Here is a 25621-nt window from a genome sequence, read left to right as displayed (position 1 = left end):
GGTCACACAAATCTGCCAAAGCACTGAGTATTTCTTCCCATTGATTCTAAAGGAAGACTGGAGGAATGACTCCGATGTGCCTGTATGCAGCATAAATATCTACTTTATTCATATGCAGCCAGTCATTAAAGATAAAAATTGGTTTTAGAAATTGTTATAGTCCTTAGCCCAAAGGGCTGTATGTTAAGACAGTCCCTGAAATAGAGTCCTGAGTACCGTCATTTTAAATTTTTTTTCTTTTATATTCATTAATTATGTTTTTATTTAAATGCTAGTAACATTTTTTTTTTAACTTAAACACTAATAACAATTAATTTTTATCTACTATTTTTTTAATCCCAGAAACTACCTCTTCAGGTTGCAGCTTGAGGATCTCTCTCTGATACAGGTATGTTTTATGTTTGTTTCCTTAGTTCATCTGCATGATGTAGGTAAGCAGGTATTTTAAAGCAGATAATTAAGATATTAATACACTTTATAATTGGAGATAAGTGTGCATCTGTTTTTGTCCTCTTTACCGCCCCATAATATATGTCATATTATCCATGTTAATGCCAGATTAGCCTTTGTCCCAGGCCATACAGACTTGATGTTACCTTACTCGGCTGTGATGTTGTTAGAGTAGATCTATCAAAAATGAGGCTGGGAAGAAGGATCACATTCTCTTAGAAAAATGTTCCAATTTATTGTTGTGTAACTTCTGTATTCAGAATTTATTGTTATTCTAGATAAAATATAATTTTAAAATAATGATTTTTAAAAAATTCATTACTGAAGTTAAATTAGGCAAACAAAACAGCAAGTGTGTGAACACAGGTATCAAAATCTCAGTTTCATATATATGCAGCTATTTGTTGTTTAAAACTTCTTAGGGCTTGGAAGAGGCAGTTAGGCTTCATAGAAAGGTGAGAATCCCTGATCAATTTCTTTTTCCCTGAACTTCATATGATTTCCATATACCAGCAATCTTGTCTTTCCTTAGTGTTCTGAGTGGTGTTCCTTGTTTAGATTTTGTTGGCCTTCTCTTCCATTATTTTTAACGTTGGCATAATTTCTAACCATCAGTCTTGTATTCTTGGCTCTAAGAGTTGTTTTAGTAAATTTAATTGAGTTGGCTAACTTGCTAAGGTGTAGAACTAGAAAATACCAGTGAAATAGAAATTTATGATTTCTCATCATCTTTTCCATTTATGCAATTTAAAATTAACTAGCTTTAGATTCAGTACTGTGTCTATTATTTCATGAAGTAATACTATACAGTTGAATACAGAAAAGTAAAATGTGTTCAAGCAAGGCTCTCCTTGTGATCTGTGGAGCACCTTGTGTATGCTTTAATTAGGCTTGCAGAATTCCTTTATCTTCCCAGATTACTAGAAATAAGAACTGAAGTTGGCCTAAAATTACCTAAAATTGCAGTATTAATAAATGTGCAGTTTTGTTGCTAGTTCTTAAGGCTGTGATGCACCAAACACTTTTAATATCCAGAATTCAGACTGTCTGCTTTCCCCTTTTGTGACATATTCAATATCCTGGCAAATAATTTGGGTTAAGTCCTGAAGATTCTTATTGAGAGGCTGCACTGAGAGGTCTTCGATGGTGCTGTTGGAAGTTTATTCTGCTAATTCATAGATTGAAGTTCACAGCTTTCCTCTGTTAGGATAAGTATCAGTAGGCTGAATTCACTAATAAGGGAGAAATCTGTAGATTACAGAGTTTTATAATTGTGCTGACTGACTCAAACAAACACCCTCACACCCCAATCAGCAAAAAATATAAAATGAGGACAGAAATCATACTGTTGATGTTACACTAGGTTACTAGGTTTTGGTCTCACGAACATGCAGAAGTCTTTAAACAGTCTTCTCAAATTGGTAAACTACTTTTGATAAAGTTTCTTCTTCCATCATCAATGCTGTAGCACCACTGGTTTGCCTCTGTATCTTCTAACTTTTTTCCAGAACCCTGTAGGGAGGTTGTATTTCAAAATCAAAGTATGTAATTCTTTTTTTCTTTCACCAAGTATTCAGGTTTTTTTCATCATTTTCAGACCTACCATTATGACTCTTCTCCTCTTCCTCTCTGCTTCCCTTCTGGTTCTGTTAGAGTGTCCCAGGATATCTAAAAGATGTATTTCCTTGGATGTTATGGCAGCTCCAAATCAGCTGTGAGGTGCCTGAACCTTTGTTTTGGTGCAAGGAAGCCAGAATGAAGGTATATTGTTTAGAACTTCCAAACTCATTACACAACATACTCAGATTATTTTATAATCTGGTAAGAAAGTATGAAGTAGTCATAAAAGTAGGTTTGAGAGAGCACCTCCAGGTACCCCAGGGCATGATCAGGGGTCAGTGCTGCTGTCCTTACTGTTGGTTACTTGCTTGAAATCTTCTTACAAGTCTTCAGTCATAAAGATGCACAACTGTTCTCAGACTTTGGAAATGTTGACACGAAGAGAGTCTGTCTTATGGTGGGAAGTGTGAAAACTTTAGTAATGACAAAGACAGTAATCATTCCTCTGGAATCTTGGAATTTAAACTTACCAGCTACCAACCTGAAACCCCCCTAGAGTCAAGAGTGTTTTTACCAAGTGATTCACTGAGCTTTACAGACCATTGAGATAAGTTTTGTTGGAACGACAGAATCCTAGCTGCAATCCCAGTCATCCCAACATGTTTTATAGGATTAACTCAGGTAAAAACTTCAGTTTCTGAAACTTTAGGGCATGTATTATCCCATTCACATGTGGTGAAAGGAATATTTTAAATAAGATATAAAGTTTGGCAAGTTAACAATTAAAAATTACAGTATTTTTAAGCTCCAGATCTTTCAACCCTAAAACTCTATTAGAGAGGTAGGAACAAAAGTGAGAAGGAAAGTAAAAGTGATATGAAACCCTTGCAACACAGAGTGATGGAATTTTACAGGAGAAATAAAACATACTGTGTTTTAACTCAATACTCTTGTGTGTTAGCATTTGTTTGCTGAAGGACTGAACACTTTGACACTTTATCTACGGACAGATGAAATTTTAGCATTTTTTTGATCACACAGTTGTCACAATAATAACAACTTAAAAACCCAGTTAATTATTCTACTTATGTCGCTCACTTTGATTTCTTTGCATGAACTAGCCTTTGTAAAACCATGTAGATGTTTCACAAGCTAATAAACTATGTTTTCACATCTAGAAGACAAGTTGCACAGTGAATTGATAGCTGTTAAGAACTTTTCAGTGTAGCACAATAACAATATGAAAGGGCTAGAAACAAAGCAATTTATACAGCGGTTTATCTTTGCTGTTGCAAGTCTGGAGGAGGAAAATTGATGACTCTTCCTCATGCACATCAGACACTTCCAGCATGGAAGCAAGGATGATGGTTGCAATTGACATCCTCCATTTCTTCGGTTTTCAATTAGAGTTTTATAACTATTTTCTTTACAGTGATGCTTTATTTTTTTAGTTTGATTCATCATTTGATTTTTTTTCATAGTACTTTTCTATCTGGAAAATAAAGGGAATGCCTAAAACTTAATCTTGACTGTTGATGCACTTCAGTTATTTTTGAATAAACAATTTTCTTCATTTGTCATGCTTAAGTATCTGTTGGAACGTGTTGTTAGTTTGTCCACACGCTGCTATTATGAAGATAAAAGGCTTAATGTTACCTGTAAGAAACTGGAACAGTAAGAATCATTTAATTGCAGCATAAACATCTTTGCAAATCTTTTGTTTATAAATTTATGTATATTTTTGTAAAGCTAGACATTGTATAAATAAAGTATTATTTTGGAATATTCTTAGACATTGCAATATCATCAGATATTTTTTTGTAATAGGAAAGCTCTCTATAAAGGAATAAAGTGTAATGAGGACTCCTTGTTTGCACACTTCTGCAAAAGTTCCTTTGGGCCAAAATATGTGTGTGCCCTGCTTTCTACAGTGTATACTTGGAAAATAGTTTTGAAACACAAGATAACCCTTCTTTAAAAAATAAACAAAACTAGACAGCCACTTGCAATATGAGTTCTCACAAAAGAAATGCCGAACAGAAATTCATGTATTAAAAGGGTACTGTTTCCATCAGTTTAGTCAAAGTTAATCCCTTGTAAAATGAGGGTTAGAGTGCTACTAGATCGTATCAGACAGGATGTGTATCTAAACGTGAGCTAGGACTATGCAGTGAGACATCGTTGCCCATTGTGGGTGCATCAAAGTTGTCATCCCACATGTCATGGTTCTGTGCTCTGTACTTTATAGGAAAATCCTGTTGTTTGAGTAAGCAAGTTTCATATGATAGTGTCTGTAGCAAACCAGTATTTGATGTGTCTCAGCAATTTCCTTTGTGTAGCAGAATAAAGAAGAATAAAATGAGTGAAAGCCTTTTAAGCTCTTGCTGGAGAAACCTAAGAGTCAAATTGTTCAAAGCTGACTGTTGGAACAATGTGTGCATAGCGATTATGGATTAGGGAAGAAGCACGCATTGGGCTGTGATTGTAGGACAAATATTTTATAACTCTTACTACAGCGATAGTAGGTTCACAGACATAGAACGCCTGACTCTGCATGGTTTTGTTTTGTGAGTTTTGCTTTGTTATTGCTCACCTCAAGTAATAGTAGAATAATCCGTAAAGCATTGGTCAAGATGAAAGCTGGATTTCCTGAAAAGTGTCTTATATTCCTTAAAATATAAAAGCAGAAATCTAAATACTAGTGTTTAAATGAATAGATTTGTTTCCAAAAATGTTTTTTAAAAAGGTGATATCTAGCCAACGTTAAGATTAATAGTGGGGCTTTGACATCATATACAGGATGGCTCTAACAAGTGACTATTTTTCACCATTTTTTTTCCAAATTCTTTGAAAAGAGAGCTTCTGAATTCAAATGCTTGTTTGTGTCTACCTACATGACAAGTTTGCTGATGTATCTGTAAAGAACGGAAAGCCAATACATGCTGGCTTATAAAAGTGTTTATGCTACAATTGCCATAAACATTTTTACAAGCCAGCATGTATAAGCTTTTCACAAACCTGATAGAACGTGTGCATCTTTTCTTCATCTATAAGATAACCTTCTTTACAAACTCAGATTGTTAAGACATTTACAGGGCACATGCTTGAGTTTGGCTTTTTCATCTGAATCTTCCATCTATGAATCCTGTTCTCAGATTAAAATGCCCAGAAGGTTGAATATGAGCCTATTCCACCTGCTCCTGTAGTTACATAATTCTGAGATTTTTTTCTCATGCTGAATCTGCACATTTTTCAGTTAGAAGTACACATACCTCCAAGTCCATTTTTTAAAGGCACTTTTAGCCCCCTGTGTGTATATATATGTATATACAGACCCATTATTGAGGCATTCAAGGAATTAAAGGCAAGAGTGGATCTATGAATTGTTAGGAAAAGGAGCTACTTTGGAAAATTAATTTTACAGAATGGGATTCTTGCTGGTGTTTACATGTGTCAAAAGTGTCTGAAATACCTGTTACATATGATATTTTGCTTTTATGAGAGTCATTAATGGCTAGATGGTAGGCTAAATAATGAGTTAAGTAAATTGTAATATAGTTTGAATATATGCTTTGTGTTTATCTAGGTTAAACAGAGGGAATCTGACTTAATGATTGAGGGTTTTTACAAATGAATTCATATATATAACCTGAAACACTTTTGTAAATTTTTACCTTAATTATAATAGATAATATAATTTTTTAACAACACTTGATTTTTAAAATTCTGTTTAAAGGAATCAACTATTTACCAAGGTTGTAATCCCATTTTGAAGATAATGATTGATTATTATTTTTATTATAAACTGAGATCGTATTATGTCTTTTCTGATAGGCTTTCATAATCTTAGTTTGTCTTTTTGGCTAAGGTGGTATTTGGCTCAATCTAGAAAGAATGGTGTTTTAACAGAGGCACAAATCACTCAGACTCTCCTTACAGTTCATTTTTGGGGCAGTGCCCTAGGGTTCCCTTTGCTGTGAACAAAATGAAACCATGTAAGAAGTCATCATGTAGAGTCAAATTTTTAACTTATGTTGATATTAAAAACTTTCAGTTATGATCAAGAACTTCAGAGGTAAAGGTAAGGAAGCTAAGCTTTAATCTTTTGATCTTAATTTGTTGAGCTGCCAAATAAATAGAATCCATTAAAAGGCAGCTTAATGCTTTTTCTAAAACTTTCATACACTCCATTTCGATCCATTTATTTTTTTGCGTTTTATGTTACTTACAGTTACTAGTTGTGTAATAGATATCTGATTTGTGGAAGATATGAAAAAAACTTCACAAATCTTTTTATTTTTGGGTGAAGCTACCTGTGCAGAAAAGGAGATGCAAGAAAAACTTTTTCTGATTTCACACTTGAAGGCATAAGGACGTCCTTAGGTTAGTTCCCTTAACTTGTGACAGTCATAAGTTGGCAATATCGAGATGCAAAGCTGACTGAGATTTAACATTCTATTTGAGTCCCTAAGCGGGGAAAAAATCCAAACCAAACAAATTCATAAATCCCCTCCATTGGGTTCTCCTGTGCCTGGTATCTACTTAAGGGTGAGGGGAATAGAGAGCACTCCTCCTTATTACAGATGGTTTTTTTCCCTTCTTTATGTGAAGGGAGCATTAGCCACCAAAGCGTTATTTCTGCTTGGGCCCTTCATGTTTGTGTCTGGGACGTGTGAATGAAAAATGCATAAGCAGAGCGGATAAGTTAGTGTTAACGTTGGATGCTGTTCCAAGTTCCTTGAAAGCTTAGAAGCTGAGGGAGCAACTAGTGCTCATAAAACTTATCCAAAGAAGACTGAGATGAGCAAGTTGCAGAGTGACTGAAAGGTGATAGAGCAGGTGCAAACTACTTCTTGGGTACTATGGATGAGCAAAACCTGAGGAGGTATTTGAACTGGTACCTTTTCTACATGGCGGTGCTGAGAACAGAGTTTAAAAGAAAAAAAGACAAAGCGCAGTACATATATGTAACACAATGCCACTTCTACGCAATACCTCTTTCTCTTTTTGATCCCTTTCTGATGGCAGACTGTTGCATTTTATTATACAGCAAGTCCACAAAAAAATAAATTAAATAATTAAGAATTTAAAGAAGAGTTAAGAAGTATTTGTGAAACCAGAGCTAGTCCTTTGTGGCGGGTAGAGATGAACTTGGCTCCTTCAAATTCATTCCAGTTCTTTTTCTGTGATACCATTAGTAATTTCATTATGCTGTTTTCTGCTCACAAAACAGTAGTTTCTGACCAAACTTATAAGTTAATTGAAGCCAAAAAACGATGAATTTGGCTAGAAGTGAGTAATTGCGTGTATGGCTAACCTTTACTCAAATGACCTATTTTACATGCAACTGAAAGGGGCTTCCTCAAGCTAGATAAACTGTGTTAGATCACACAAATCCCGATCTTCACTCTATAGTGTATTTGTGAGGAAATTAATTACCAGAAGACAGTGCTTAATTTCTGTTGGAAAAAAATGTTGCTACTGAAACAACTGGTGTTCATAGATTCAGCTACATGTTAATGAAGAAGATGGCTACTATTCTGAAACTGTCTTTGGCTGCATTTGGCTAAGTACTGATTCACTCTTTATTCTGAATATTCTTTCCATGCATGGGATTTTTCATTTGCATAGGTGTAGTTACATATATTATCTATTTGAGGGTTTTTTGGGTGTGGTGTTCTGAGTTCATATGCAGACCCCCTTTGCAAAACTATGTAGAGGGCATATGAAGCGACCAATTGGATATATGACTCCTCTTCTGCTCATCTTTGCTTGTTATTTATTTACACTTGGCTTTTACATAATTGGAGGGTTTTAGTTTCTAGAATCTGTAATTGCTTACCTTTCAGTGGAGCTGAAATTTGTCATGTAAATTCAGAAAGAGTCTAAGTGAAGCAAAAGAGTATTGGCAAATTGGCAGGGCTTTGCTGCTGTTTTGGCTTATCAGTATGTGTTAGTCTTTTGGGAGATGGAGAAAAAGAGAAGAAAAAGCCAGGCAGAGACGTTGTCATTTTTCACTTATTTTCAGTATCTGTCATTGTTTTGTGCCAGTACTGAAATACAAGTGCAAGTGCATATCTGGACAAATGAGTCTGAACACATCCATTTAGCTAGAAGAGCTTAGCTTTTTTATTTCTATCTTTTCTTTCTTACCTCTGTTTGTTTGGCTGCATTTCTTGTCTGTTTACAATAATTTTCTGTTCCGGTTTCACAGTAAAGAAGAAAAATAGGTACTAAAATTTTTCACTTCCACTGGAGAAAAGCTCCTCTTTTCTTTAGATATTAAACATCTGTGTTTTGTTCCTAAGATAAAGCAGCAGCCTGGATCACCTAAGTATATAATATGAGTGCATTTGTTCTCATGAGAAATAGAGGTGATATCAAAAGCTATGTATGTACATTTTAAGCAGATATGAAACAGATGATGTGGCTTTTTTAATGGTATAATTCAGCCCTTTCTGATAATTTTTCCTGGTATGTATAGTGGTTGACCAGACCTGCATTATTTGCACTAAAAGTAATTGTGGAAATGTCTTCTCCTAAGAAGGTGACACTCATGTTTACATTTTCACAAACATGAGTCTACCAATACATATGCACAAATAGCTTCTGTTTGAAAAGAAATGGGGCTGCTGCTTTCCAAATACTGGGACTGTATAGGACCATGGCATACTTCAGCGAATTCTGGACTAAAGCAGTATTCTGTGACAACAAGGCCATACTTGTGGGGAGGGAGACAGGCACTCCTTTGAGAATCAGCCTCCTTCTGTGTAGCCTCTACACTGAAAAAGTGCCAGAATGTTAGCAGACTGTGCAGAAAATGAAAGCAGAAAATACTAATATGTAGACTGAAAGCAGATTGTCTTAATTCTTGTATTGTCTTGCCCAGGTGGAGTGTCTGCTACAAGCAGTTGCTGATGTAGAGTTTCAGCTGTTTAGCACTGAGATGCTGCAGTGCTGAGCAATTTAGAAAAGAGATGAAATATTCAGTATGTTTTGGAAGATATTATATCTGTATTACAGTATCTGCAAACATGATTATCGATTTTTGCTTACAGACACTGATATGGAACTTCATTATCTGTTCTGGCCTGTAACTACTAATTTGAATTCAACCACAGTTTGTATGCCATGCATATTCAGAGAGTAGGCTTAAAGATGCATCTTCTCAGTCAGAGAGAGGATTATGTTTTCCAGTACTGCAGAGATCCGTTCAACAGTTCTGCTAAACTAATGGACATAGATGCTTTTGGGTAATTCTGTGGGAGGCATAGATGCTATTGGGTAATTCTTTGGGTAATTCTATAGGAGGAGAGTTCAGCTTACACCTGTATGTTAGCAGTCATCAGTACATAGCATAAGGACACTGTGTGGTATGTAGCATACCCTGCCGTTGCTTGTTGACCCATGAAATTAAAAAAACTCAACATTTAAACTGAGAATAAGAGAAAATGGTGGAGCAACCTCGTGCCCCCTTGCCACTAGGCAGAAAAAATTCTGATACACATCTCAACACTGAGCTCTAAGGAGCCTTTGACACAGTGCTGTTAAAGGTTGCACCCAGCTGCTGAACTATGGGAAGAACGGGCTGTTTTCATAAGGCAAAAAGTTCTGCTCCCTTCATCCCTAGGGAAGAGATCAAAAAATTTTCAAAGTCAAGAGACTAGTTTTTTGCTACTGCAATTAAGGAAAAGCAGGATTCTGAAATGTTCAAGGAAACAAAGCAGCCATACTGAGGGTGAGAAGCATGGACAGTTGTTGCTATAACCTAAAGAAAAGGAAAGATCTGCAACAAGAATGCTGATAGGCAAGGAGCCCATGCAGGGGTGCATAGGAGGGAGGTTCCTGCTCTCCTAAATGGTTCAGGCCACAAAGGGCCAATCTGTGCCACTTCCAGCGTGTTACTTGCCCAGTCAATACTACTAAGTCCAGTGTAAGATGTGGGTTGTTGCTGCTAAATGTTTGAGAGGGATGTTGCTTAGTCATAGCATAGGAAGCTAGCCCTGGTCTGCATTGAGAACAGAAGACTAAAGTTCATTTTCAGATTTATTCTGATAGGCTTATCCAAACTTTTGCCTTCATTTTGCCTATCCTTATTTTTCTTCTGCCTTTTCTCTCCCCTGCTTTTACTAGATGTTCTCTTCTCTTTTGGCATGTGTTGTTTTACCCATCCCAGCTGGTACCACAATATGATGCTTCTGTTGTCAAGTCTGGGAGCGATAAATCATGTAAAAATATGGAAATCAATTTATTTATTAAAATTGAAAACTAGATGTGCTTTGAAATATCTGTTATTAGACATATATATATAAGATTTCTATATAAAATTTTTGGTTCAGCTGTTACTTTGGATTTATTTGAAAACAGGCAAACTGGAAACATGATTTGTTTAATGTACTGACATCATAAACAGCTACGTTATTTCTCCTAATTGCTTTATGGGTAAGATTATGGCCTTTAGAGAGCAATTCAATATAATGAGCATTTGGAAATTACACTTATTCTGTGGGGTCTAGACCTGCCTGCCCCATTGCAGTAGTTTTAGACATCTGCCCTCAGAATGGAACTTGAAGTCTGAGGTTAGGTGCTTAGGCTCTCTGTCCAGTGCATGGACCTAGCTATACACCTAAGCACAGGATTCACTGACATCTTCATTCTGAGCTATCTAATCCCACTGAGAAGGAATGTTGAGAGCACAGGGAAGCATAAATGCCACCCCTTTATTTTAGTTAGGCATTTGTATAGAATTTGACAATCGGGATTTTTTTTCGACATCACCCATATGCAGCAGGGTTCTGTTGTGAGTAACTTACATCTAAAACGTATGTCAAGCTCTTTCTGTCATGGTTTGTAAACTGAAATGGCAGCATGAAGTTGAAGACCGTGTGAGCACTATTGTTCATTCTTAAGCAAGGCTCCATTGCTGACTGAATGTAGGCTGGTCTGTTACAGAATTAGCCGTGTTATAGGTTTATTTGCTATATGTTTGGGGTTTTTTCCTTTTTTATTTTTATATTTCTCTTCTGATTTTAATACTAGCTTTTCTAGTCAGTACTTCTGGATTTCATGTGTTTGCTGTAGGGCCTGGAAAACTGTTTATTTTCTTCCCCAAATCTGTAAAATAATTATATGATGTGATGGTGGTTGGTATACTGATTTTCCACACAAATGAACAAAATACCAAACTAAAAAGAACAGATCATTACAGTTATGAGCAATTAGAACCTGTAGGGTCTGTACTTGGGCCTGTTCGTATATCTTGAGATATTTATCGCAGTTTAGCTTGATGTAAGTAATGACAACGGTATGGTTCAAAGAAAACAAATTAATACAAAAGGAGTTTGGTTAGAGGTTGATATTTATACCTGCAGTTGTTTGTATGTTCAGTTTTGAATATTACTTCTTTGATGAAAACCTGTTAGTCTTTTTCCCAGGGTATAGCTACCATTGTAGTAATAAGCAGTAGTCAGCCCCCAAACTGTTTGTGTTTTGGCTTAGGTTTTAAATTGACTGATTCGGTTAGGTTTATTAAAACACAAATGAAAAACCTGAGAAAATCTCAGAATTCTATATTTATGTGGGTACCCAGGATAAAGCAACATTATGGAAATCAGTTTGAGGAATAATCAGTAACTGGGACAGAAACAAAACAATTTTCTGTTAATTATTAGTTAAATAATAGCTTCGTTGTGGCAATGACCATTTTTATGTGGTATGAGATGCAGATCCTTAATGCTTTAGTCTCTAAATGAAACCTAAGGTGTGTATGATTTTTCAGAATTTCAAAATCACTTTGGCGATAAATGGATTTGCTAGTAAATATTGGGAAATTCGCTAGTTCTCACTGGGAAAAAAATAATTTCCACTTTTCCATTGTTTTGGAAAAAAACCCCAAATTTATGCTGGGGGTTTTTTTGGCTTTCAGAGCTTTTAAATTGAGCATTTTGAATTAAATGCTGTGTCTGTTATGTGCACTTCGCATTGGTTTCTGTTAATTACATTTAAATATGAATGAGAGGATGCATTCGTTCTGAAGGCACATTGAGTGGGATATGCAGTAGCTGCCCATTATTTGTATGTGCCATCGCTTTTAAGATATCTGTTGGTGGCAATCCTGCTTATAAGAGCTTTAGCCTCAGGCCTGTAAGATCTGAGACTTTGCCTAGATATTTTGACAGTTCTGAGCAATGATTCTGTGCCGCCTCACACTCGTCTTGGGGAGCTGAAATGATAAAAGGTCAAACTGTTCCTGTTTTTTCCCTGCCCTGTTACTATGAGATGAGAACAAGATCTAGTGAGAGGAGAGACTTTGTGGGAAGTGGAACTGTGGGAGATCATCTGCATGAGTATTCAGACTTATGCACACATTTTAATTTCCATTGATGAGATGAAAGCTTCCCCAGTGAGACTTTCTGACTTGTAGATGCATGGTTATTTTTGTTACTCCAGTAGAATTTGGCATACTGTTTTGTCTGAACACCTGGGAAATTAACAAAAAAGAGAAAAAAAATATCTGAATTAAGTTTTATACTGTCCAACATACATCAAACCTTTTGCAATGGCATTTTTTCTTACTTTAATTAGACTAGGATTTATTAATGAAGCTCATATAATATGTCAGGACAGGTCTGAAGAAGCAATAATGCTGTAAATTCATAGGAGATCAAAAATATGTCATCGTATATTTATGAACACTGCTCTAGGCATGATTCCACAGTCTTTTCTCACATGGCTGTCAGTAGTGTTACTTGTAGAATATTGTGCTACTCAGCATGAGAAAATAAAGCTGAATGAGTTGTACTCAACAAAATCCTGCATATGCATTGACAAATAAAAGCTGAGTGGAGAATTTCATGCTAATGTTTATGTAAACAAATCTTCCATAAGCTGACTTCTTTTTTTTTTTTTTTAACATAATATGGTCCATACTGATGAACAGGAAGTGGAGCAAAGGCATCAGGAGACCTGCATGGATGCACAAGGAGCTCCCAATTAAAGTCAAACATAAAAAGGAAGCGTGCAAGTGGTGGAAGCAGGGACAGATGACCCAGGAGGAATATAGAGACACTGTCCAAGCAAGCTGGGGTGGGAGGAGAACATCCAAGGCACATGTTTAAGTTGAATCTGGTGAGGAATGGGAGGAGCAATATAACATTATTTTAAGGGAAATTAATCGGATAAGAAGCAGCTGCTGTCATGTTGCTCTTTAAGTTATATTTAGATTATACACTCTTTTAATTCTCCAGCTATCCAGTAAAGGAGGCTGAGAAGGGAAGTTAAATGTTGGGAACCGATGCATGAAAAATCATGTCCAAATAACCTACAGAAGCAAGCTTGCTGTGTAAAGCAAGAATATTATTTCACTAAAATTTGTAGTTTCATTGATTTTTCTGCTCTACACCCAGCTATGACACACAAAAGGAAGAACTACTTTCAGTTTTATTTGGAGAGAAAAAAAAAAAGTCAAGTCATTCTTATTTTAATAAAATTATACATAAAACTTATGAAACTATTCATTGTACAATTTCACTTTAATGTAGGTGCACATTAACATAAGGAAATAAGGAATGATAAATCTACCCAGGCAAATGTTGAACAAATATTTGTGTTGTCATCACTAAATTTGCCCAAACTTCATTAATGTGATCAAATAACAGGTAGCATGATGAAAAGCTGGTTTATAGAAGGTACCTTCTTACTGGGACTTGCAAGATGCAGAGAAATATCACTGTATCGGATGAACAGAGGAAAATAATTAATTACTGTGAATTAATCCAATCAGACTGTAAATGCATTTTAGAGCTGATGCAATGTGCAAAACTCATGGGCATCACAGTGCTATGGAAGACTTGTCTCTGCTAATCACCTTTGTGTATCGGGAAAGAAAATGCATCTTTTAGCCTGAGAATGCAGTCATGCTAAGGCACATGCACCTTGCAGATGGAGTCGTGGAGATCACAGAAGGGAAAGTTCATTGTTTACTGCAAGAAACATGTGAAAATGTGTTATTTGTTTTTATCTGTGAAGAAGTAATATTTGCTAGACTTTTCCAGAACAGCAGGTATATGTGCAGTGCAGAACATAACAGAAAGGATCTTGGAGTCCCTGCTGGGAGAACCAGCCATGCATAAACTCCCTGCTGCTTCTAAATAGCCAGCTGAAGGAAAAGCACCAGAAAGCTGGAGGTAACTTTTTCCAAAAAAATGCACAGATTGAATCTGGTTTATGTAGCAAATCAGAGTCAAATAGATGAAAGAGCTTTAGTCAGCATAACCCAGAAATGGAGTTCTGGAAGATAAAATCTGGGGAGAAAAGAGGATTAAAACCAGTAGTTTCTTCAAGAACATCTGGTCTGGCTAAAGACGTTGCACGAAAAGCAGCCCTGTAAATATGGCCACAAAATGGTCACAAAACTAGAGTATCTCTGCAAGCCAGCCAACAGGAAAAAATGTGAGAGACAAAACCTACTCCATCGCCATGGCAGAGGAGATTGGTAGAGTGCCGGAGCAGGTTGGAGGCAGTGTAAGCGTACGATGAGCAGACTGAAGGAGAAAGGCTAACGCTGTGTTTACCAGGCTGATATGCATAATATTCAGCCAAAATTCTTAGGGAACAGGTGGTTGAGACTCTCCAGATGCACATCTCTACAAAAATCTGCAAATGGCTGTGCAGATCCTGGGTGTAGTCATTCAAGTTTTCTGGCTGAAACATAGTCTGCTGGGAGCTGAGCAAATCCCAGTGACTGTCTGAAGTTATTTGCAGCTCCTAAATCTGAAGTCAGGGCAGCATGTTGTACCTTGCACCTGGGATCACACAGCCCAACACATGCACTCTGCTACCTGTAGCTGGCCTCTCAAGACTGTTACAGACACTGAAATGGAGTACTTAAATAAAAATACTTTTAGTACCAAAAGTAGGAAAGGAAAAAAAAAACCTAAGAGCATCTGAATTAGGGGATTCCCAAATTGCTCCTCCTGTAGGAAAACTTCTGTGGATTTCCTCATGTATAATGGACTTAATACATCTGATAAGCTTACCTTCTCTTTTGCAGGGTAGGATTTAGTGTATGTGTATCAAGCCCCATTTTTAGAAGTGTTAAATCCATCTAAATTGGAACCCATTTTGGGGGCACAACTCCAAAGCAAAATGTAACTAAAATAAAAAGTGAAGATAAATTAATTAGAAGACTGCACTGTATCAAACAGTCTCGTTCCCAGAAATACACATGATTCTGAGATAAAACAGGATAGAGGTGATCAGTGAAAATATATAATGTACTAGAATACTAGAAGAGCTTAACTACTTTTCTATCTCATTCAGATATAGTTTGTCATGTCCCTGATAAACATTTTTGATTGTCTGTGTGAAGTGGGACATCTCAGAGAGGCAAGTGAAAGCTGGAAAGTGGAGTTAATAGCCTAACAGCTAGCATACTGCCATTGAGTGTAAGAGACTGGCTCATGTCTTTATTTGTCATCTGATTCACAGCGTGGATTTGGACCTGTCTCTCTGTAGCTTAGTTGAGTTTCCTAAACAGTAGGATTCAGAAGAGACTTTGTTTTGGTTTTTTTTTTTTTTTTTTTCTTTCATCTTGCAGATATTTAATTCAAGCTCTGAGAAGCTTTTCTAGTAAAGTTGTAGTGAAACTTGGAAAAGGTTTTGACAGCAGTGGTGATGGGTGGATGTTTTTTGGGGGTTTGGGGATGGATTTTGGGTTTTTTTGTGTCAAATCAACACTTTCCACGGGCATTTTGTTATTATGGTTGGAAAAGTCCGGGTCAGATTTAATGTATTTGTGTGGTATAAGATTTTGGCTTTAAGGGAGGGGAAACCTGCAGGTCTTCTCAGATGTGCTTGTGGTGCACTTCTGGGGCCACAGGCCAGTGTGCTGTTAGTACTGGCTAGTGTTTGTTATGCTGATGTTCATGTAACATAGTTGAAGTTTTGAAACTTCAAGTCTCTATATCTATTTTGAATGATTGATAGATGAACAGGTGGGTGGATTTGGGTAATGCTGCTCAGCTGCCCTCACAGTACAGTGTAGACCTTGCTAGAAGTACTGTAGTGGTTGTGCACATGTGGCATACCAGAGGTGCATTAATCTGGTTAGCACGTGGATTGATGGCAGCATTAGTGGTAGAAGCATGGACTTCTACACAGGCTGTGCACCAGACTTCCTAATATCATGGGACTGGAGTAGCAGATGTTTGTGTTAATTGAAGCATGTGGAGATACCCTTTATCTCACCTGTCTGTGGTATAGACATCACTTTAAAATGCCTGCTGAACAGACAGTATAATTACTGTGTGGAAGTTTATAAATACTGTAATTACTGATTCAGATGTTAATGCACTGTTTTGATAACCATGGGAATATTGGTTGAGTCCCTTTTCCTACTAGAATTTGTTTTCCCTTCTGTTTTGTTTTCAGAAGAGGAGAACAAGGCAAATTTTGAGACACAGACTTCAGAGCAGTCAGACCATGTTTGATATGTCACATCAAAAAAAGGAATATCTAAATCTGCTTTTTCTTGTCTTGAAAGTAAATAGACTATTGCAGGTTCCTACAGCAAGTTTTAGAGAAGTGGGTTGACTTTTTTTTTTTTTTATTTGTCATCTCCTTGATTAGCAGAGACCTCTGAGATGTGCCTGAGACCATGAAGAGTGTTTAATTCTTCAGGACAGTGGAAAACAAGTTCCTCACAGGGGGAATGTTTGGTTTCTTATATAAGTTCTGCTGCTGTTGCTGTCGTTGCTAATAGGACAATTGGAGACAAACAACTGTTTGTCTCCTGTGTGTGCATTACGCAGTGCAGCCACTCTGCAAATTCCTTGTAAAAACAAAGCAAGCAGCCTTACAGACTTCATCTAGGATATATTCTTCCCTTCCTGTGCCTTATTCCTAGTACCAAGTCTGTCAGGTTGAACTGCATGGTTGAATCCTACAAATAGCTTATAATGAGCTGACTGACTGGAAATATGATGAATAATCCTGTTGGTAGACAAAGAGAAAGCAGAGCTGAGGTTGCTCTTTCACGGTGGTGTCAACTCTGCAGGACTGTCGGGTGTAAGATGAATGAAAACATATTAGTTTTGGAGAACAGATGGGGATATGAATACACACGAGCAATTGATTTATGAACAGATTAATGCTGGGGGTAAGGTTGCTCCTTTTAATAAGCATAGATAGTTATGTCTTGATACGTTTTAGTATCTACCTAATGAGAAGAGATGAGAAGAAATTTCCATCACTTTTTTTCTAATTTCAATAGGCTTTTAGCATTATTTTACAGGACTTAAGGATCAGTACTTATATGAATGGAAGCTTTTCAGCTCCCAGAAGAGAAGGCATATGACATTGTTCAGCCTGAATGTTTACTGTCTGTACAAATTCTGTGTCTATTGTATTACTTTTTCCAGGTAGAATGTATGGGACCTCTAATGCCATTTCTGGAATGCTTATCACTCTTGTTTGTACCGACCTTTTTGATATCATGGTTGATTTTGATGTAGTCTTATACAAGGATTTCTAACAATATTGCTTTTCTAACTCCACAAGCTTAAAATAATAATAATAATTATTGCTATTACTAAAAAAAGATTACAAATATGCTAGAATCTCTTTTCATTAATTCTCTCCAGAATGATTCTTGGCTTCCACATGTTCTTATAAGACTGAGTTCTTGTCCAGGTCTAGTTTTGCCATTTTAATCTCTGAGACCACAGTCAGGACTTCAAGCAAGCACAGAGGACATTTGTTCTGGGCTTAGGAGACAGAGATCCCAGAAATTTAACTCTTAAATAGATGAGGGAAAATGTAATACTGAGAAAAAGCTTATCTACTACTTACTGTACTGGTTGAGGAAGAAGACTCCGTGATAGGACTTATTTCTTGAAGAGACAGTCAGGTTTTTATGAACAGATGTCATAACATTCACCAGAGCAGCAAGCGTATGTTACCTAGAAAAGAGGAAAGGGTTAAAAAAATGTTAAGGAAGAAGAGAGCAGACAGGTTGCATTAAAAGTAGTTGGCCAGAAACTACTATGAAAGAACTACATCAAATGTGAGCAGAACTATAACATTTTACTGACTTAGTTATGATACACACAAGTAATGAAAATAAAATTTTGGTCTGTTTACAGAGCTTTCCAACACTGAAAAATCCTTCTTGGTGTTATTTAACAGGAAGTAGAGTTGTGTCCTTAGTATTTGTGTAGAGCAAGGTGCAAGCACGATGAAGATGGAGAAGAGTCCTACTTAGAGTAATGATTGTACTGATGAGGTAATAATGTCAGAAGTTCATACACTATGGAAAAATGTGTCTTACTGTAAACTCCTTATATGCCTGTACCTCCTGTGAGAGGTGAGGCAGTTCCTGACTGTGAAACTATAGCATGCATAAGTGACAGGCACCCCAAGCAGAATGTGGAACAGTAGATGCCAGAACCTGCATTAGATTTGTGAAACTTTGCCTGCTTTCTGCTTGTAAGGGAGACAGAGATTTAGAGGGGAAAAGTATAAAACTTGTATGCAATACGTATGCCTGGATTTACATTTGAATTTAGTAATTCGGTAAGCGTAACAATTTAAAAAGAAAACAAACCACAAGCTTGACATTTAAAACCTGGTTTTACAAAAAAGCCACATTAAATGATAAAAATTGTAGGGGTTCTCAGCACAGATTTACATGTAAACTTAGCAGCAATCATCATAGGTAATTATTTCTGTAATTCTTCTTTGTATAGTTCAAGACTGATTATTTCCATTCCATATTCAACATTTCTAATGTTAAAGAAAATTCCATTCGAGAAACCCTCTTTCACTGGTTTAAGGATATCCAGTGTCTCCATATACCTGAGCCACATGTTTCACTTCTTACGATACAGTAAGATCCTTCCATTTTTTTGACAGTGTGGACAAGTTGAAATCATTGGTGAGAAGGAGACTTCAAAGTCAGAGCACTAAGTCCAAATCTTAACAGGAATTATGAGTATTGTGTTCTGTAGCGTATACCAATATCATCAAACTTTCCATAGATATACATATATTTGTATGATATTGTGTTTGCTATATGTCTGTCCCTCTCACTTGCTCAACTTTCCATGTGTGGAGGACAGCTGTAGGGGGGCACTCATTATTGTTTCAAGGTTGCTTATGAAATCCTTCTGCTCAGGTTCTAGACCATTTATTTTATGGAATGATGTCAGACAAGTACACCAAGTTGCATTATCAGCTGCACTGCTTGTAACAAGGTCTTTACAATACAGTGTTTAGACAGCTTGGTTCCAAGTTTAAATTCTGAAGGTTTGAATCACAAAATGTTATGTCTCATATACCTTTTAAAATTCAATAAATGGGGAATTTATGGCTCTGTAAATGTTAATTAAAGTCTAGAGACAAATTTTCTGTTCTCCTATTTGAAAACTATAATATTCTGACAGCGTAGATGGTAAAGATTAGAGGAATGGTGATGATAACTCATCTGATGATACTCAACAGCTGGATAGTCTTGTAGGAGCTTGCCACATGCCACTGCCTTCGTTTCTTTCCACCTTTCATTAAAATAATTTGTAACATATGAAAGGTTAACTTGAGGACATAAAAGTGTACTGATCTATCACAAACTTCAGTCTTTCATGATATACTGAAGATTTTAGCATGTAATCCTGACATGGGCAAAGTTCACATTTATGGCAAAAGAGGCTTTACGTTTGCCACATGAAGAAATCTGGCTACTTTGCTGCCAGAGGGACATATAAAGAACAGCTTTCCATTGGCTGTCTTTGTCTTACCATTTGGCATTTTCAGATTCATTAACAGAATCCTAAATCCATCATTAGACACTGAAGAAATAGCACTCAGAATGCTGAGTACTTAGTTCTCTGTTACATGCAATAGGAATTGTGAGGCATGATGTATTTATTTTAAATCGGTTTAAATACGTAGTCTCCTTGCTCAGGGGTGGATTTGCTGTGGAGACTGGCAGAGAGAAAGGTGGCTTTTCTTTATTGCCATTCCTCTATTCTGCAAGTTGAGGCTGCATCCATCCAAAGAGTATCCTCCTAATTTCGAGTGTCTGAGCCTCATGGTTTCCTCAGGTGTAATAACTTTCTTTAAAGGACTACCAAATATTTTCAGAAGAATAAGTAAATAAAACCGCTTATGGGTGATGAGAATGATGATAGTGTCAGTCTGACAGATCCTCAAGTGGCCAAGCTGCTCAGGTTGACAATGCGATCTGATTTAACTGGGGGTGTCAGCATTCCTACCCATCCTCTCTTGCTCAATTTGTGGCTGAGCATTGCCTTCCTCTCCCACTCAGTGATCTCACTTTCCTGGTAAGGAAAATGTGAATGTTTTTAGGCTAGTTTAGTTGACATAACCAGCTCAGTGTAGTATTGTGCAACTGTGATGGCACAGGGGAGGAGGCAAGAATTTGTGGCCAGGAGCAAGATCAGTTTGGGGTAAAGGGAAGCACTCAAAGGACTCACCGGGATTGCCTGAAGGGGTCATGTAACCACAGCTCTCTCAACCCAGGGCAAAACTGAGAATGGAGAGGGGAACCTACTCTTCAGATCACCAGCTTATTACTAGACATGAACTCATCTTCTTAAAACCAAGCCAAAACAAAAAACCCTCGCCTGTTATGTGTTTTGAATAATCCTTTTTGTCTGTTTCTATTTATTGAGAAGAGGAAGAGGAGAGCGCTGTGATTTATTTGTGGGTAATAGGTAAAAATGTAGTGCTTGTGGATGTACATGCTGCTAAAGAAAACCAGCTAATCAAAAACCTCTTAAGAACACACTCTTTTAAAATGACATTTAAAAGGAAAAAAAAAAATCTGAATTTTTGAACTGCAACTAGTAGGGATGGTTGCATCAGCTTGGAAAGTAGTAGTATGGCAGAACTCTCCTGCCATTCAGCTGCTTTTTTCAAGTGCTGCTTCTACAGATTACAGCACAGCCTGAAAAGGCCAAAGGCTTGGACAGTTTAGAGCTTGAGGGAGAATAAATGGCATTGTTTTTTCTCTACTTATAAGATTCTAAGCCCCTACTATCGCTTTCCTCTTATACCATTATCTCCTTGAAGGCATTTTGCCTCTGCTGTTTTGTATAATCCATGTCTCTGGATGCAGCTGGACTGAAAAATCATACTGAAAAAAATATTTTCCTTTCAAACAGAGTTACTTTGGTTGAAAATCTATTCTGCTGGTTTATAAATCTCTGCTTTTTCCTTATCTTCCTTCAAACTGAAGTTGGTAAACTACCCTTGGAAGTTTCAGAATTTAATTACTTTGATGTATCTTGCTCTCCCAAGAATGTAAAAGAGGAATAAGAAAATTAAAAAAAAAAAAAAGAAAGAAAAACTGACTCCACACAAAGCCCATAGGTACAGTAGAAGAAGAACCTCTTTTAGTAAGTTGATGATGTTGGGAAGTTTTGCAATGAGGTGCTGATATCGACACAGGGCTGTAATGTGACTGTCCCAGATCTCACTCTTAAACTAAGTACTGTTTTCTGTACCATGGAGGGAACTTCACATCACATGAGTTGTATGCTGTGGAGTTGCATGAACTTGGAGGTTCTTAAAATACCACATGCCCAGTATGCTAATGAAAAATATATTGATAGTAAGGGGGTTTATAAATACACAACTGAGGAACAATGACTCAAATCATAATTAAAGAAAAATGAATAAGGAAAGTCACTGTATGCAGACAGTACACTTATTTTCAAAACAGGTATGTAATTTCCACCCACTTCTGCATTTTTGAGATTGATTCCCATCTGCTCCCCCACACTGCAATGTTTAAATAGTATCTCTCAGGCTGTTCAAATTGTATTTTCATACACTAACTGTAAAGTAAGGTGCTGCCTTTGTTTGAATTTACACTATGCCTTAATATTTTATGTTGAATGGCTAGCACAGAGGCTGGATAGACACCTAGAAAAACAGTATTATGATTAAAAAAACGGTTGCAGCTGGTTCTTGGCAAGCTCCTCTGCCATTTTTATTGGCAGAACTTGAAGCTACGTGGGTCCTTGTCCTGTGCCTAGGAAGTTGAGTGGAGCTCTGGCACTAACCTCAGTTCAGCCCTACTGCTTTATTTCAAGGACCTGCCTGGCAAACTTCTGTCTGATAATAAACTCAGTCCAGTGTGATACTTGTGAGAAACACTGACTTTCAATATCATAACATCTCAAATGGAAAGCAAATAATAACTTGGCTTAAGCAAGTGTCCTGATGCCAAAAGCCACCACCAAGAAAAACTAAACAAAAAATTCAAAATCAGAATGCCATGTTACATAGTTTGTGACTAAACTAAATTTGAATAACTTGCTTGTACTTCAAAATTGCGACTGTTTCTTGAGCACCTCCGCTGGAAGACTAGAACAATTGCAGTAAAAACCAGTTGTCCTGTGAGACTTGGACAGAGCATTTCAATAATGCATTACTGTATCAGTTGTGCAGAGCTACTGATGAGCAGAGTAAGAAAGATCAGCTTTTTTATTTACGGTTATGCCTGTTCATGTGAGAAAAACTCACCAAGCGTAGTTTTTCCAACTGAGATACTTAAAAGCAGAGCTGAAGCCATGTGCTGTTTTCTTTAATACTTACTTCAGCAAGTAGTCATTTATCCAATTTCAAGTCGTTTTAATTGTCTCATTTTACACTCACATTATTAGCAATGCCACATAATGTGATTTGGATAATGTTGTTAGAGGAAGAAAATGGGAAAGACCTATTTATGTTATAAAACCAGTAAGCTTGTTCCAACCAGTGTTATAACTACAGGACAAAATTGTGCTTTATATCTCTTTCAGTCTCCTTCAGAGTCTCTCTCCCTGTGGCTTTCCCTCAATGACCATAGAATTTCTTACAGGAATCACAGTGACCAACCACTCATGGGACAAAGAGAAATCCCACCTGTGTTTGGCATTATGTAAACCTTTATCTCAAATGGAAGACTAACAAGATGACTAAATCTATTCAGAAACAGCATCTCCAAAATAAAATGCTTGTTAAACCCTATTAATAAACATAGAATGCAGAGTTAAGGCTAAAAACAGATCTTGGATTTACTTTTTGATGATGTTTTGATGTTCAAAATATACCTTAGACCAAAATAGTTTCCTTTTTTATTTGGTGGGTGCTTTGAAAGGTGGGATGTTTTCTCATTATTCCTTGTGAGAAATTCAAAGCTCTGACTTTGCCATCTGTGTCACAAATAAAGTCCCTGCTGCAGGCAGAATGGTGCTTCTGCCTGGCAGGTCCATAGCTAGTTCCATAAGACAGTGAACCTATTTATAATATGGAATGAAGACAAGGCACAGCAAAGGCTTAAACGGAAACAACACAGTGATGTGATTCCTGGACTGGTGCTGTTAAGTGGAAGCAGGTGACTAGCACTTCAATGCAATCGATGCAGTGCCAAGGTACTCGAGCACCAGAAAGTAAATACCAAAACCTAAAGCCTCTGATTTGAAATAGCTGCTTTTTTTTTTTTTTTTTTTTTCTCTTTTCTTTTTGAAAGTTAATATACCTGGATTTTTACTTCAGAACGGCTAAAAATATTATGGCAATTAGGAATAGAAGTGCATGGAAGATCAAGGAGCTCCTAACTGAACTCAGAAGACACCTCTACAAAAGGTGAAAGAAGGACCTAGGAGGAGTGTAGAGTATCTGTCTGATCTTGCAACGTTGGGCTTAGGAAAGCCTTAAGTTGAACGTGGGAAGGGGCAGCAAAGGATTCTACAAGTATTTCAGTAGCAAATGGAGACTGGAGCAAATGTGGATCTGCTGCTGAATGGGCATGGGGAACTGGTGAGAAATTACATGGAAAAGGCCAAGGTACTCATTGCCACATTTACCTCAAGTTTTGAGAGTAAGACCAGCCTTCAGGAATCCCTGGGCCACAAGACCCATGGCACAGTCTTACCTCTTCTTTCAGTGCTGTCTTTTCTTACTGTCCTTGTGGGGCAGCACCCAAGATATGTCACTCTCAGTCTTTTTCCCTCCCCCTGTTGCAATCATCAGCCTGCTCCAACCAGATCTAAATGTCAGCAGTGGATGTGTGTTACATTTCCCTGACTTCTCCTAGCAGGAGTGGCAAACTGAAAAAGGCCAGTTCAAATAGCAAGAATGTGTTTATTGCACAGGCGCCGGCATGGACACAGTGTAGCCAGGCAACAAGAAAACAGGACTTTCATTTATCAAACAAGATGCATCTCTAGATGTTCTTCCCTCTGATTGGAATCAGGGAAAGCAATTTTAAAAAAAGGAAATGTGCAGAATATGCAAAATTTTGCGCAAGGAAAACATCTGTAGCATGAACAAATCAGAAATAGGGAGTGCATACGTAGAAAGATTCAGATTCAGGTAACTTGATTATGAGCTCTAACTCGTAACCTGCCTGGAACAGAACAGATTGTAAGTCTCTGCAAAAGTGCTTTCAGTGTAAAATAAAACAGCATGCAAGAAAAGAGGAGACAGTGTGTACTGCTTGAGCCTGGATGTTCTAATAAAAACAGAATGCGTTTTGGTTGTAGTCAAGACCTAACACAGGTTTTAGATTCTTGATTTTATTCTCTTAATTTAAAAAAAAAAAAAAAAAAAAAGACAGTCCATTTGTGATAAGCATCTCATTATTTCCCTTGCTATGAAGAATAAGTGATGTTAATTATAGATGATGTTCAATTTTCTTTTGTGTTTGCCAAAATTGTTTTTAAACTGCATCAAAATATATCATTTGAAGTAAATTAAACTAAGTCTTATTATGGGTGATGTAATTTGGAGTTCTAATTAGAAGCTTATATGCACTCCTGTACTGGGTCACATCATACCTAGTGTATTGTCTTGTCTTCAGCCCACATCAGGTGCCAAGAAAAAGCCTAAACATGTGATGGTATTTCCTCAGAAAACTTTCCCAGCTATTTGAAACCCAGGAGCTTCCTGAGATGAAGGATGAAGGTAGTGTTTTGGATGGGTTTTTATCCAGTCAGCTTTTCATCATGTCACAGGGGATTTGCAAAGTGGGGTAACCACAGGAACAGAACCACACCACTCAATGGCAAAAATGTTAGTAATAAACAATTTTCTGTGTTTAATTTGTTTTTGTAGCACAATATAGCACTGTGTAATGAGAGCAGGGCAGACTTAATCAAGAGCTCACTTTCCTGAGTGATATATTCGTGTCAGATTCATCCTATGACATTTAACTCACATCCACTTTTTATATCTTTGTTGTCTTGTGGAAGAGAGTTCTGCAGCTCATTATGTGAATGAAGAACTGGTTTTTATATCATTAAATATTCTTTACTATTTAAAGAACAGTGAATACTATTTTAATTCACTGTTAAAAATGAGTGAACAATATTCCCTGTGCACCTCTCTCGTGATTGTATAAGAATTTTTATCTCTTTCCTCAGATGTCTTTTTTCCTAGGCTGAGGAATCAGTTTATTTAATCCTACCCTGTAGAGAAAACACAAAAAGCTGGAGGTCTTTTGTCCCTTTTCTGTGCATCTTTCCTAGTTCTACTTTCAAATTTGAAATTGGGATCGGATCAGAAATGAGCAAACTAGTCAAAACAAGGGGATAAATGAATTTGT

General features: G+C 37.0%; 1 protein-coding gene across 5 annotated transcripts in view; it reads left to right on the top strand.

Annotated features, from left to right (window-relative positions):
* The window catches only part of SEMA5A (semaphorin 5A), a 348842-nt gene that overhangs the window by 145373 nt on the left and 177848 nt on the right, over positions 1–25621 (top strand). For all 5 annotated transcript variants that reach the window (XM_074899498.1, XM_074899502.1, XM_074899501.1 and 2 more), the window contains one exon: positions 343–388. In XM_074899498.1, the coding sequence (XP_074755599.1) occupies positions 343–388 (46 nt within the window). The remainder of the gene's footprint in view (positions 1–342; positions 389–25621) is intronic.

Source organism: Athene noctua, chromosome 2 (genome assembly GCF_965140245.1).
Source record: "Athene noctua chromosome 2, bAthNoc1.hap1.1, whole genome shotgun sequence".
NCBI lineage: Eukaryota > Metazoa > Chordata > Aves > Strigiformes > Strigidae > Athene > Athene noctua.
This window is presented reverse-complemented; position numbering and strand designations above follow the sequence as displayed.